At 35.4% G+C, this 13,323-nt stretch overlaps 2 protein-coding genes and 2 long non-coding RNA genes across 4 annotated transcripts; 2 read left to right on the plus strand and 2 right to left on the minus strand.

Annotated features, from left to right (window-relative positions):
* Nucleotides 1–100: 100 nt before the first annotated feature.
* Nucleotides 101–589, minus strand: LOC112081648. Its single transcript, XR_002896573.1, has 3 exons — nucleotides 401–589; nucleotides 259–314; nucleotides 101–180 (listed from the first exon to the last, which is right to left on the minus strand). It is a non-coding gene; the product is annotated as an uncharacterized LOC112081648 (long non-coding RNA).
* Nucleotides 590–3,270: 2,681 nt separating this feature from the next.
* LOC112081530 lies at nucleotides 3,271–4,146 on the plus strand. Its single transcript, XM_024148285.1, has 2 exons — nucleotides 3,271–3,286; nucleotides 3,392–4,146. The coding sequence occupies exons 1-2, from the start codon at nucleotides 3,271–3,273 to the stop codon at nucleotides 4,144–4,146; spliced, it is 771 nt and encodes a 256-aa protein (XP_024004053.1).
* Nucleotides 4,147–10,770: 6,624 nt separating this feature from the next.
* LOC18028068 (agamous-like MADS-box protein AGL62) lies at nucleotides 10,771–11,763 on the plus strand. The gene is made up of 2 exons (XM_006409830.2): nucleotides 10,771–11,076; nucleotides 11,422–11,763. Exons 1-2 carry the CDS (start codon nucleotides 10,771–10,773, stop codon nucleotides 11,761–11,763), a joined length of 648 nt encoding a protein of 215 aa, XP_006409893.2.
* A 537-nt stretch (nucleotides 11,764–12,300) lies between these two features.
* On the minus strand, nucleotides 12,301–12,983 carry LOC112081631. The gene is made up of 3 exons (XR_002896562.1): nucleotides 12,902–12,983; nucleotides 12,710–12,812; nucleotides 12,301–12,458 (listed from the first exon to the last, which is right to left on the minus strand). It is a non-coding gene; the product is annotated as an uncharacterized LOC112081631 (long non-coding RNA).
* Between the last annotated feature and the right edge of the window lie 340 nt (nucleotides 12,984–13,323).

Below are 13,323 nucleotides of genomic sequence, written 5' to 3' on the forward strand. Positions count from 1 at the left end.
AAGTTTGAAAAACATCATTCTACTAAGTATTCTCAGTTCCTCACCAAACACAATCCAAATTCCAAAATACCAATTACCAAACAAAAACAAAATTCCAAAAACAACTAAAAAGAGAAGAAGAACACAATGAAAAAGATAACTTAAGAAGAGTCTTCAACTCTTCAAAACTTCGCCATTTTCCTGTAAACAAAAGGAGAAGTGGAATTTGAATAAGAAACAACGAAGAATAAAAAGAAGAGATAGTGCAATATATATTACCTTATAACCGGAAGACTACTGATTTTAGAGGTTGAAGTTGCATTGAGATTCAATATCTGAAACAAAAAAACATAAAAACTTGTAAAACTGCAAAAACCAAAAAAACAACCTTGAAACCTAAAAGAATAGATAACAAACTTACCTCTCTCAAGTTCATCTTGCAATTCAATGTCAGCAAGCATTTCTTCCTTTGTAATAATCCCTCTTTCATTCAACCGAACTTCACACTTCAACCATTGCTCAAGGCACATAAGCACTTCTATCATGTTATGAGTTAAACAGCTACGGTGAGGCTCTAAGATACGTCCACTTGTGCTAAATGCCGACTCGGAGGCGACAGACGAAACCTGTATCGCTAGCACATCCCTTGCCATCTCTGAAAGAACCGGAAACTTAGCACTATTCAGCTTCCACCATCCTAACACATCATACTCTTGACCGAACATGGTTGTCTCTGGAGTTTCACACTTCTCCTTCAAATATGTATCCAACTCTGAGCCCACATCTTCGTCTCCTAATTCATCTACCATCTCCTTGTAGACAAAATCCATTCTTTCATACCCACTCTCAAAATCCAAATCCATCTGATCAAAAATATTACCAAGTTCTTGTTCTTGTGACTCTTGACAACTTTGACCACTTTGAGACCCGCTTGCTGCAGATTTGGATGAGGTTTCAGAACTGTTAGACTGATACAATACGTATTATATATATATATACGTATATAGGGAGGTTTCAGAATTCGGGTTGATTTTTGTTTTAGTGTTAAACCCGAATGGTTTTAGTATAAATTTATTTCGGTTTTTGGTTTGGTACGCACTAAACCATTGTTTTGGATTTTTGTTTTAGTGTTAAACCCGAATGGTTTTAGATTAAATTTATTTTTTAATACGTATTGTTTTGGTTCGGATTGATTCAAATATGTTTCAACAATTTAATCCAAAACAATACGTATTAAAAAAACCTCCCTATATAATATTAATTTAGTCTTAATCAATTCGAGAAATTGTATGTCAAGCGAAAAAAAAAACAAAAAAAGTTGGCCTCACGTCGAGGGAAGTAACACGAGATGTGAGAGCACATGCGTGACTTGATTTTTACTTGGTGCTTGGAATCTGCAACATATAATCTTATATGAATATGAACTTCGGGAATAAGTATTTTTGGGTTAAAATTTCGGGAATAGTTTTTCAGTGACTTTTGAGTTTCTTAAATATGGTTTTTGTTTTATTTGTTGTTGTTGGTCGTTTCTATAGTATATTTAAGGTTTATAGAAAACCTGTATGATGATTTCTTTAGTTTTGCCTCTGAAGTCTGAACTATGTTTTTTGGAAAGTTTTGATTTATAAGATAAATATTTCTATTTCGTTACATTTTGGTTTTCATTTTTCTTTTACGTGTGTACAATTACCAAAATAGATATCCAAAATAGATATCTAAATTTTTTTTAGCAACAATGACAGTAGATAAGTTTTCTTATAAAATGAAAAGCTTAAAAATATTTAATAAAAATATTTACCAGTAAAATATTTACATTGGGTTTCCTATATGAAATATATGAGAACTGAGAAGATTACTCTTATATAGAACAAAAAAGTTAGATAATATTGATGTACAGTTTTACTGTGTGTTTTTTTGAGTTCTTCATAAATAATTATCTGTAGAAGCTATTGATTCCTTTGTGCCCCTGAGTCAAATTCCATTTGGGATGGAGGTTTTTTTTTTATATAAAAAATGGAATATCTAAAGACTGACTCTGAATCTTGAGGAAGATTAGTTGATGAAAGCTCAGAACTCCTACGATTAATAAAAAACCAAAAAGTATTCAATGTCAACCTTTTTAAGGGTTTTGTGGTTTATAACTTTGTATGAATTTAAGGTTTTCGTTAGTTACTCCAAATATTTTTTTTTCAAAAAGTATAATTTTCTCTTGTAAGATGACATGTCACATGTATATCATTCGTGGAATGTAATAACTACCGCAGAAGAAACATCAACAAAGATGAAGTTAAAATCTGACTAAAAAATCTGTAGAAGCTATGAAAAAATGTTAGTCATGTTTTATATCTGGAGCCATGCATCCCATAATTTCCATTTCGTTTCATATCTGTTGGACATGGCCGGCCCAACATAAATCAGGGCAAATAAAATAATTTGGGTCTTTTTTATTTAGTATTTCAGAACTGAAAAATACGGATAAGTGACAGGAATTAGTGATATAATTTTTGTTATTTTTAATTTATTCTTATGTTATTTTTAATTTGAATATTTATATAATTTAGTATTAAAAAACTAGTTTTAATAGAATTCTTAAAAAAATTAGTTTTTAATAAAGAAGAGATTATTTTAGGTTTTTTCCCTTACTTTCTTCATTTGATCTTGTACTTTGATAGTAAAAGTTAGCAATATTTTTTTTTTTTTGAATGAATGTGTTGAATGGTGATCTTTTGATTGCCTCTGAAAAAGAAAAGAAAAACAAGAATCATAATTAATGAGAAGTTGAAAAAAGACAAGAAGGAGAAAAATGCCGTGAAGAAGAATAAGTGGTCAAAGAGGTAAAATCAACCGAAGGAAAAATGGGCTCATTGTGTGGTGCGGCCTTATGAAGCGAAATGAGGTGCAGATTATTTAGGCCCAGGAGAAAGAATGTCTTGTTATATAAAGTTAGCAAAAGAACCAAATAAGAACAGTGAGAGTTGTTAGAGTCTAAGTAACAGTTGTAAGAGTAGTTAAGTATAATATTTAGTAGAGTGATATGTGTAAGACAGTCTAAGTTATAGAGTTAAAGGTTTAGTGTAGTAAGTGAAAGGGAGTAGCAGTGGCGAATTTTTAATATTTGCGTTATATGAAAAATTCACAATCATATTGAAAACAGTATCGAAAACTTCCTATATGTATATGTGAAGAAGAAATATGTATAAGATAAGTTAATGAATACTAATGAGAGTAAGAGAAAACAACTTGCAAAAGAGAAGAAAATAAACTTGAGTGAGAAAAAGAGAGAATCACAACATGGTATCAGAGCCAGGTTGTCCTCATAGCCTGTTGAAGAAAGCACAAGAAGAAGAAAACAAAAAAGAGGAAAGAAAGTGAAGCTCAAATATATCGATTAACCTGCAATCATCTCAACCAGTTGCTGTGTTTGATGGACAGAACTATGAGTTCTGGGCAGTAAGGATACAGACGACTCTGATGAACAAGGAATTATGGGAGATTATCAAGGAAGGACCTCCAGAATCGCTATCAAAATCACCTGAAACACCAGGAGCCGATAAGTCAAAAGAAGCTACAGACCTGAAGACACTCAAAGCCAAGGATACAGCTGCACTTCAAATCATTCAATATGCCGTAGCTGACACCATCTTTGACAAAATCTTTTCTGCAACAACTGCAAAACAGGCTTGGGATCTCCTGGAACATTCCTATCAATGTAATGAAAAAGTGAAAATGGTTAGGCTACAGTCCTTAAGAAAAGAGTTTGAGAATTTGAAAATGAAAGGAGAAAAATTTAAGGCCTACTCTGATAGGATACAATCTGTAGCAAATCAAATGAGGACATTAAGTGGAGATAGATCAAACTTTGACTTGGTAGTTAAAATGCTAGCATCTATTCCTAAGAGTTATGCAGGCTTAACCTCTTTGATGGAAGAAACCAAGGATCTCAACTCAGTTACCTATGCGGAGCTGATAGGTTCTAAGAAAAAAAAAATTCTAGATGAAGAGGAAGAAAATGCTGAAGGTGCCTTCCATGCTCGGTTTAAGAATCTGAAAATGGAGAACAATGACAGAGGCAACATAAGTCCAAATAACTACAGAGAAAAAAGGTGGTGTGAATTCTGTAAAAGAGATACTCACAATGAAGAAGTGTGTTACTTCAAGAATGGATAAAGCATACCTAAGTTCAACAGAACAAAGATACAAGAAGCTGTTTCACCTATGGCAAACTAGGTGGTGTGCTGTCGTGTTGAGGGTTGTCAAGTTTTACCCTAAATGAAATCAATAGCCGCAAGTGCACAGCTGATCGATTGTAGTACTTAGGGATCGAATCCACAGGGAAGGAGGATCTTTCCTGCAAAAGCCTTCGAAAGAAATATAAAGTAAGGAAGTCTAGAACCAAGCGGTTTTGTGGGGGGTTTTGGTGGTGTGTTTAAAATGTAAAAAAGAATCTTAAAGAGAAGATACGAGAATTAACATGACCTAATAACTAAACTTAACGAAAACGGGTAAAAAGGGGAAAAACGGCTAACCTAATTGCTTAAATGAAAATCGATTGAAAGGGAATGAAAATATTGAACTACAGCTTGAAATAAAACGGTGTGAATCTATAAGAAAGAAAGTGTTGGGCTTCAGGGAAGTTTTCTCAGGGGTACGAACGATTCAAAACATTGCTAGAGAGTAAATTTGATAAGATCTTAGCTTAAACTTTTCGAACTGGAGTCACGGACGTATGAATACGCCACTGTCGTGATCATAGACAACTATCTCTCTCAACCCTAACCAGTTGGTTTCCACTCTGGCCCTGGAAAAGAAGAGATGCATTATGTTTAAGACTCGTCAGCATTCACAAATCGCCCATAGGTAGGTTTCCACTCCTATGTTTGTTTTGCTCTCCCAAACTAGATCTGACACCGGATGAACACTTTCGTGTCACGAAGCATCTGGATCAGATTGTAGTTCATGACGATACTCTCATGCAGTAAAAACGAATTCAGAAGAAAAGTTCTAAGATTCGGCTCAAAAGCTCATGGAATCCTCATCGAACATATAAATCTCCATCAAAAATCCCTTAATCCCAACAATAAAACTACTCAGACATAATGAACGAAATCAAAAACATAGTATTAAAAAGTAGAATAGAAACCGAAATTGAAAAAGAAAGAACAAGGGTTCAAGAGACAAATATCTCTCTCCCTAAAACCTAAAAACAAAGCTTAAAGTAAAATTTCTGTAAAGTATTTCGTCTCTCCTCTCTTCTCTCTTTAAAAACGACTTAAATGACATGTATTTATAGTCTCCAATACTCTCTGGTGTCTAGGGTTCCGGAATTGAGGCTTGGAAAGTGATACAAACTTCAGAAATAGGCCTTCAAAGTCGGAATTGGCTGGCCGCGGTCGGGATGAGTGCGACCCCCGACCGCGGGAAATGGGTGGCTGGTCGCGGTCGCGGTGCTTCTGACCGCGGGAAATGCTTTGTTGGCCGCGGGTGGAAACGCTTGCCGGCTGGTTTACGGGACATCTTGCTCTTCGCGTATCTTTTGATTGAACCGTTGGATTGCCAAGCTGTAAAGTGTGCTGGAAAGCTGATACTTCCATCTTTAATGTCTCCAAATTTGAGCTGGATCAGACGGTGAGAATCAATCAGGGGTGAACTTCTGACGGTTTGACTCTGAGCTGAAATATGGTTTTCTATCCATTTTGTTAAGTTTTTCCCTAAGTTACCTGAAAAGAGTCTTGGAACTACAAATACTAGAAAAACGTAATAAAAGTACTTAAAAGCAAGTAAAAACATAGAAAAAGTATTTCAAAACGATCCATAAAAGTGGTCAAAATACGGTGTTATCAACTTCTCCAGACTTAAACTTTTGTTTGTCCTCAAACAAAGCAAAAGCCTAAACTGGTTAAGTGAAAACAAAAATAGAGAATGCACAAATCTCAGAGACATGAACTCCTAAACTAGGACCAAAGATAGTGCATCAATCCACAACTTAGTCTAGAAAATTCTCACCAATACACAAAAGATACTAGTCCACTTTTTCCGTCATGCAAAACTTAAACAATCTAAATCTTGATTCCAGTCAACTAGCTCTCTACATTCATTAAGTTTAATAGTGAGTTCTCATTAAAGACATCATCCAGGGTAGACGGTGTTTGGCATTAAAGGGCTGTTTAAGTGGTGGAGTTAAAGTGTTTCGGGTTACCTGAAGATCTGGAGGATGCTAGATAATATGCAAAACCGCAAGAGAGATAAGGACCTGTTGATGACCGCAATTTTCAGTCACTTCTTCTTGCCAAATGTTGCTGCATAATCCTTCCTCCTTTGTTGTGAACAGCTATTCCCCCAGACTTAGATTCTTTCCGGGAATCAGAAAATGATCTCCAAAACTCCATAAAATTCGAATTCCAGTTGCCTTGGGACTTAAAATTCGGTCTCTCTAGACTCTCTAAGGCTTTTATTTCCTTTCTTTTTTATTTTTGAATTTTTTTTTTTTTTTTTGGAAAGGAAATGCCTTTTAAAGAGAGAGAGACTAGAGGACGAGATTGTACCAAAATAGGAGATTTTTCTAAGGCAAACTGAGCTTCCTCTTGTGTTGAATCCTTCCAGGAACTTTTCCGGCAAATCGCAGGTCTCTGTCCTTGGTGACTGATAATTGCGTCGTTCCTCTTTCTCTCCAACGTTTTTGCACTTATATGCATATAAGACAATAGAAAACAAGAGTACATGTGGTTTGAAAGAGGATTGGTTAAGGTGGGGAACTAGCTAAAAATGAACTAGCCATTCAGGATCAACTGAGAGGGGTAAAAGGATAAAGGAGTCCTGAATGTATGATTCGTTTCCCTGGTCTAAAGCTTTAATGAGAAAATTAAGTCCAGATTAAGTCCAAATAAACAGAGCTAGTGTATTCCTTCATCTAAATCGAAATCATTCAAATTCCTCTGGGGTACTTCGTTTCAAATGTGCTTAGCTACCACCTAGTCTAGTCCTAATTCATGAATGAGCATGTCACTAGGAACAGTCTAAAAGCACACAGTAAACTATCATTGATTCATGTTCACCATTCCCTTTAAAACGTATTTTGTTTTGAAAACCGATTTTGAAAAACTTTAAGGAAAATGCAAAAAGTGTAGATAATGCAAGACTCATGAAAGAAAAGTGGTTAGAAAGGGATGAAATCCTCCCCCAGACTTAAATCACACTGTCCTCAGTGTGAAACAAGTCGAGATTGGATGAGAAAAATGCATAGATAATCGAATTGGTAAGGCCAAAGAGAACTTACCTGGATCCGGGATGCTGGTGGAGATGAACCGGATTCATTCGAAGATGTTTGGGAAGGTGATAGGTGGTGATGAAGGTGGTGGAGGGTGATGAATGAGGTGGAGTGAGGATTGGTGAGGTGGAATGAGGTGAAGTGGGTGGTTTGGGGTCGGGTTTGATCTCAACGACCATTTGCCGCGTTCAAGAGCCACGCGACCGCGGCAAACCTGTGCTTGGCCGCGGTCAGGAAGACGCGGCCGCGGTCGAAGGGGTGTTTCCTGCAGTCATAACACCTGTGACCGCGGGGGCTTATCTCGCGGCCTCTTCCTGCTTCTCCTTGGTTCCTGCTGGGCCGAGCAGTCAGGGACCATCTTTCTTTTTGGTTTTTTCGGGTTTTTTGATTTTTTTTGGCTTTTTTGTTTTATAAGAAACACCTGAAACTAAGAAAAAGAAAAATATCAATAGAAAAAGAAACAAAAATCCTAAAGAAAACAATACCTAAATGGGTTGCCTCCCATTAAGCGATTCTGTTTTAAGTCGTTTAGCTCGACTTTTGGTGTTGGACGTGGCTTAGTCCAATGAAGAAGACCTTGTCCTGAGACAAGTCTTTTTTGACATCTGCTTGCTTTGCCTAGCAGGTTCTTCGTCACTCCAAAGTTCTTCTTCAAACTCTTCTGTTGCAGAACGTTTTCCGGCTTTGCTGTTGTATGGGACAGCCTCTGTGAAGACATCTTTTTTGATATTAGCAAATGAAATCGTCCGGTTTGGCCAGTCCATTATAGCTCCGGAAGTTGCTAGAAAAGACCATCCGAGAATCACTGGATATGTTGCATCTCTCGTCTCGACAACGTAGAAGTCGACATGCACTATGCAATCTCCTATTCTCAAAGGAATTTCATGAGCTATTCCTTGAGGCGTTGCATTGGAATCATCAGCTAAATTAATCTTTGCTCTAGTCCTGCGCAGGTGTTTAATACCAAGTCTCAAAGCAATTGCCTTGGACATCATGTTAAGACAGGCTCCAGAATCACAAAGCACGTTTTTAATCATTTCTTCTCTAATAGAACAAGAGATAAGAAACTGACCTGTAGTCTTGACCTTATGGAGAATTCGAACTTGCCTTTCTTTGTAGGTATTGGCTGGTGTTTCAAACGCAGAATAGGATTCGCAAAAGAAAGCTGCAGCGTCATATTAAATGATTGAATCGATGTATGACATCTTTATCTTGCTGCATATCGGGTTTACCATATGCAGAAGAAGAAGAGAATGAAGAAGAAGAGTTTACCATATGTTCTCCGCAAGACAAGAAGATGAAAAACTCTTCGAAGAAAACACCTGGTTCATTGATGTGGTTGCACTAAGCACATGACTCCAAATGAGAAGCTGTTCACAAGACTTGATACAAGCTTCAAAGTTCTAATCCGAGTTGGTGATGGAAATGCATTAACTACCAAGGGAAAAGGTGACATTGAAGTTATGACAACCAAAGGGAAGAGAATGGTCAAGAATGTGCTTCTAGTGCCTAAATTTGCTAAGAATCTTCTAAATGTCTTGCAAATGATTGCAAACGGATATACAGTTACCTTTAAGCACCGAAGCTGCATCATCCTTGATTAAGTTGGAAGAAAAATTGCTGAAGTGGAAATGGCCAAGAAAATCTTCCATCTTCACAAGCCATTAAGCAAAGAGGCAATGAACCCAGTGTCAAAGTAAGAGACTGAAACAAGTTATCAAGGAGCAGGGTATGTTGAAGCTTCTAGCTCAGTGATGTCAGAGCAATGGAAACCTGAAGAAAACCCTGCAACAAAAAAGGAGAAGAAGCCTGAGATCAACATTGAGAATCAGAGGAAGACTAAGTTCAACAAAAGTGAAGTTGAGATTAAGGAAACCAAGGAAGTTGTTCAAGAAACCAAACTAAATAAGATGGTGATCAAAAGTGATACAAATCAACAAAAGGCAAACTTTTCTTTGAAGGAGAAGGAGAAGAAGTTGATTGACAAGATAATCGGCAGAATCGGAAAAGCCAGACTTAACAAAGATGCTGAGAAGACTCAATGGAAAGCAAAGATGATCTAGGAGATAAAGAGCATCGGAATTACCAGAACTCAGAACCAACTGACAAGAACAAAACAAATTGCCAAGAGAAGCAGAAGCTGCAAAGCTCAAACAAGGGAGAGGTAAGGAAATTACTGGATTGTGATAAGCAGAAAATCATTACGAATGAGGAAGGAAGCAGAGGATTCTCAGCAAAGAATCTGGAGAAAGAGAAGAAACTGAAATCAATAGAAATTGATAAGGTAACGGTTCAAGAGGGAGCCACGAAACAAAAAGGGGAAAAGGGAGCTGAATCCATAAAAACCCATAACAAGAAGGATATTGAAAAATGAAACTTACCCAAGAGCTATGCTGACGTTCTAATGAGTGATCGTCAAACTAGCAAAGGAACAAGCCGAGAAGAATCAAGGGCATCAAAATTCAAAACCCTAAGCTGGAATTAGGAAAACAAATCAAAGGCTAAAGAGGGAGTGTTGAGTGGTGATCCTTTGATTGCCTCTGGAAAAAGAAAGAAAGACAAGAATCAGATTCAATAAGGAGTAAAAAGAAGACAAGAAAGAGAAGAATGTCGTGAAGAGAAGAAGAAGTGGTTAAAGAGATAAAGTCAACAGAATGAAAAATGGGCTCATTGTGTGGTGCGGCCTTATGAAGAGAAATGGGCTGCAGATTAATTAGGCCTAGGAGAAAGAGTGTCTTTTTATATAAAGTATGCAAAAGAACTAAGTAAGAACAATGAGAGTTGTTAGAGTCTAAGTAACAGTTATAAGAGTAGTTAAGTGTAATAATTAGTAGAGTTGCTTGTGTAAGACGGTCTAAGTTCTAGAGTTAAGGTGTTAGTGTAGTAAGTGGAAGGGAGTAGCAGTTGGCGAAAACCTCCTATATGTATAAGTGAAGAAGAATGTAATCAAAAAGAAGGGATATGTGTGAGAGAAGTCAATGAACGCTAATGAGCGTTAGAGAAAGCAACTTGCAAAAGAGAAGAAAACAAACCTAAGTGAGAAGAAGAGAGAATCACAACAAAAGGACTCAGAACGATAAGTATTAAATCTAAATGTGTGAAGCCACATGTCTAAAAATGGTATATGCATGATGTATTTTTTAAAAAAAAAAATATATCGTATAAGTTAAAATTTTATGATATCTGCATTACAAGATATAATCTAAACATTAGCTATAATTTTTATTTTTTTTTTGGAAATAAATTTGTACATTTGACAGATCATGGTGAACTGTAACAGATAAAATGAAAATGTTTCATTTAGAATATCATGCTTTTATACCTTATATATAATATATTGGTATAACTATTGAGAGCTACAAGTGGTAATAAGTTAATTCTATATAAATCAAAATACTGGAAATAAATTTACTTTAAAAGGCTAAATTTTAAATATATGTAAGTAACATCTCTCTATAAATATAACGTATGAATTTCATTCACCAATATCATTTTTTCTTTTATTTTGTTTTAAATATTTTTTGAGAATGGCGAGAGTTTACAGAGGCCGTCGGAAACTTCCGATGGTGAAGATGGAAAAAGCCAGCAACCTTCAAGTTACTTTTTCAAAAAGAAAATGTGGTCTTTTTAAAAAAGCTAGTGAACTTTGTACCTTATGTGGTGTAGAAATCGGAGTACTTGTGTTTTCACCGAGTCGAAAAGTATTTTCTTTTGGAAATCCAGATATTAAATCTGTAATTAACCGTTTTGAAAATTATCTCCATGGTCCTTTTATGTTTTTTGAAGATGGTCCAAATACAACTATCCAAGATCTCAACAGTCAACTCACTCAGGTAAACATCAATTGCTTTTCTGATTTCTATGTTTTATACAAATATATATAAGTGATCTATATTTTTATATGCTTCACCATGTCAATTACATTAAATAAGAAAAAAAACATTAATAGCTCAATATATGTCAAATATACATGCATAAACATATAATTAGCATGGAAATCAAACAAAAAATATTGGTATTCTCGTTCATTTAGTTAGATTGTGTTGGTTCACGAATTCTAGACATATAAACCGCTTAGTTCACTCGAAAAATTAGATGAAAGCTCATTATTAAGGTGTTTAATTTTTATTATATAAAAGTGTGAGTTGGTTACTTACACAATACAAATTTAATTGTAGGAGTTGGCAAAGCTTAAAGTGGAGAAAGAAAAAAAGAAATTTTTGGATAAGATAAGGAATAAGAGAGAAGAAATAGAGAAATGGTGGGAAAATCCTCCGAATCAACTTGACTTACCTCAAACCACTTGTCTAATAAGTGTTTTGGAAAATTTGAGAATGGAATTGGGAACTCAACCATCCCAACCCTCACAAGCAATTGTTCCTCAGAATTGCTATGGTGGAAGTTATAACAACATTTTTGGTGGTGACAATATCGATCTTTTCGACCAGGGAATAATGTTCGATGTGAATGCATTGAACTATGATCCAAACATGGTTATTCCTAATTATGGAAATGTTTGACTATAGCGATAACAACAATGTTTTTGATGTGTTCGATCCTAGATACAATATGAATTGGCCTGAGTACAACCACCGCCCGTACTAGAAACAAGGTCAGAAGGAAGACGCAAGAAGAAACCTTAAAATAGCAACATTATCCTTCATCATTTTAGATGTTGTTAAAATAAGCATTTTGATTGTATTTTATGTTTCAAAAGATTAAATTTCTGGATATGATGAGATTTGTTTTAGTTTGTTTCTTTTTTATTTTTCTGTTTTTGTTTTGTTTGTTTTATCAACCTTTTGTTTTGTGTTATGGATGTGTTAGCGGATAATTAATGAATAATAATTTTATATATTAATTTCATATCCAAAATTTATTTATATTTTCTATACCATACCAAATAACAATAATTTAATATAAAAATAATAAAGTAGGAATTAACTGGAGCGAAATATCACAAAAGAGTTTTTCACTATTTTATTTGGAATTACGAGTTTTACTATAAGCTATGTTGATTGTTAATAATGATTTCACAAAAAATAAATGATCTTTCTCTAATCACTTAGTAGTTTTTTGTATGATTCTATATAATTTTGATTATCTAGGATACAGCTGTACTTCAAATAACTCAATATGCCATAACTGACACCATCTTTGACAAAATCATTTATGCAACAACTGCAAAACAGGCTTGGGATCTCCTGGCACATTCCTATCAAGGTAATGAAAAATGCAAATGGTTAGACTACAGTCTTTAAGAAAAGAGTTTGAGAATTTGAAAATGAAAGGAGAAAAAGTTAAGACCTACTCTGATAAGATACAATTTGTAGCAAATCAAATGAGGGCACTAGGTGGAGATTAATCAAACTTTGACTTGGTAGTTAAAATGCTAGCATCTATGCCTAAGACTGATGCAGGCTTAGCCTCTTTGATGGAAGAAACCAAGGATCTCAACTCAGTTACCTATGCGGAGCTGATAGGTTCTCTAGAAGCCCATGAAAAAAAGAAATTTCTAGATGAAGAAGAAGAAAATGCAGAAGGTGCCTTCCATGCTCGGTTTAAGAACCTGAAAATGGCAAACAATGACAGAGGAAACAGAAGTCAAAATAACTATAGAGAAAAAGGTGGTATGGATTCTGTAAAAGAGATACTCACAATGAAGAAATGTGTTACTTCAAAAAATGGAAGAGGCAGACCCAAGTTCAACAGAAACAGAGATACAAGAAGCTGCTTCACCTGCAGCAAACTAGAGCACATATCAAAGAATTGCAGAAACAGGAGATCTGAACAAGCACAAACAACCCAAGGAAAAGAAGAAAATGAAGAAGAAGAGTTTACCATATGTTCTCCGCAAGACAAGAAGATGAAAATCTTTTCGAAGAAAACACCTGGTTCATTGATAGTGGTTGCACTAACCACATGACTCCAAATGAGAAGCTGTTCACGAGACTTGATACAAGCTTCAAAGTTTCAATCCGAGTTGGTGATGGAAATGCATAACTGCCAAGGAAAAAGGAGACATTGAAGTTATGACAACCAAAGGAAAGAGAATGGTCAAGAATGTGCTTCTAGTGCCT

This window comes from Eutrema salsugineum, unplaced genomic scaffold, assembly GCF_000478725.1.
Source record: "Eutrema salsugineum unplaced genomic scaffold, Eutsalg1_0 scaffold_10, whole genome shotgun sequence".
Classification (NCBI taxonomy): Eukaryota; Viridiplantae; Streptophyta; class Magnoliopsida; order Brassicales; family Brassicaceae; genus Eutrema; species Eutrema salsugineum.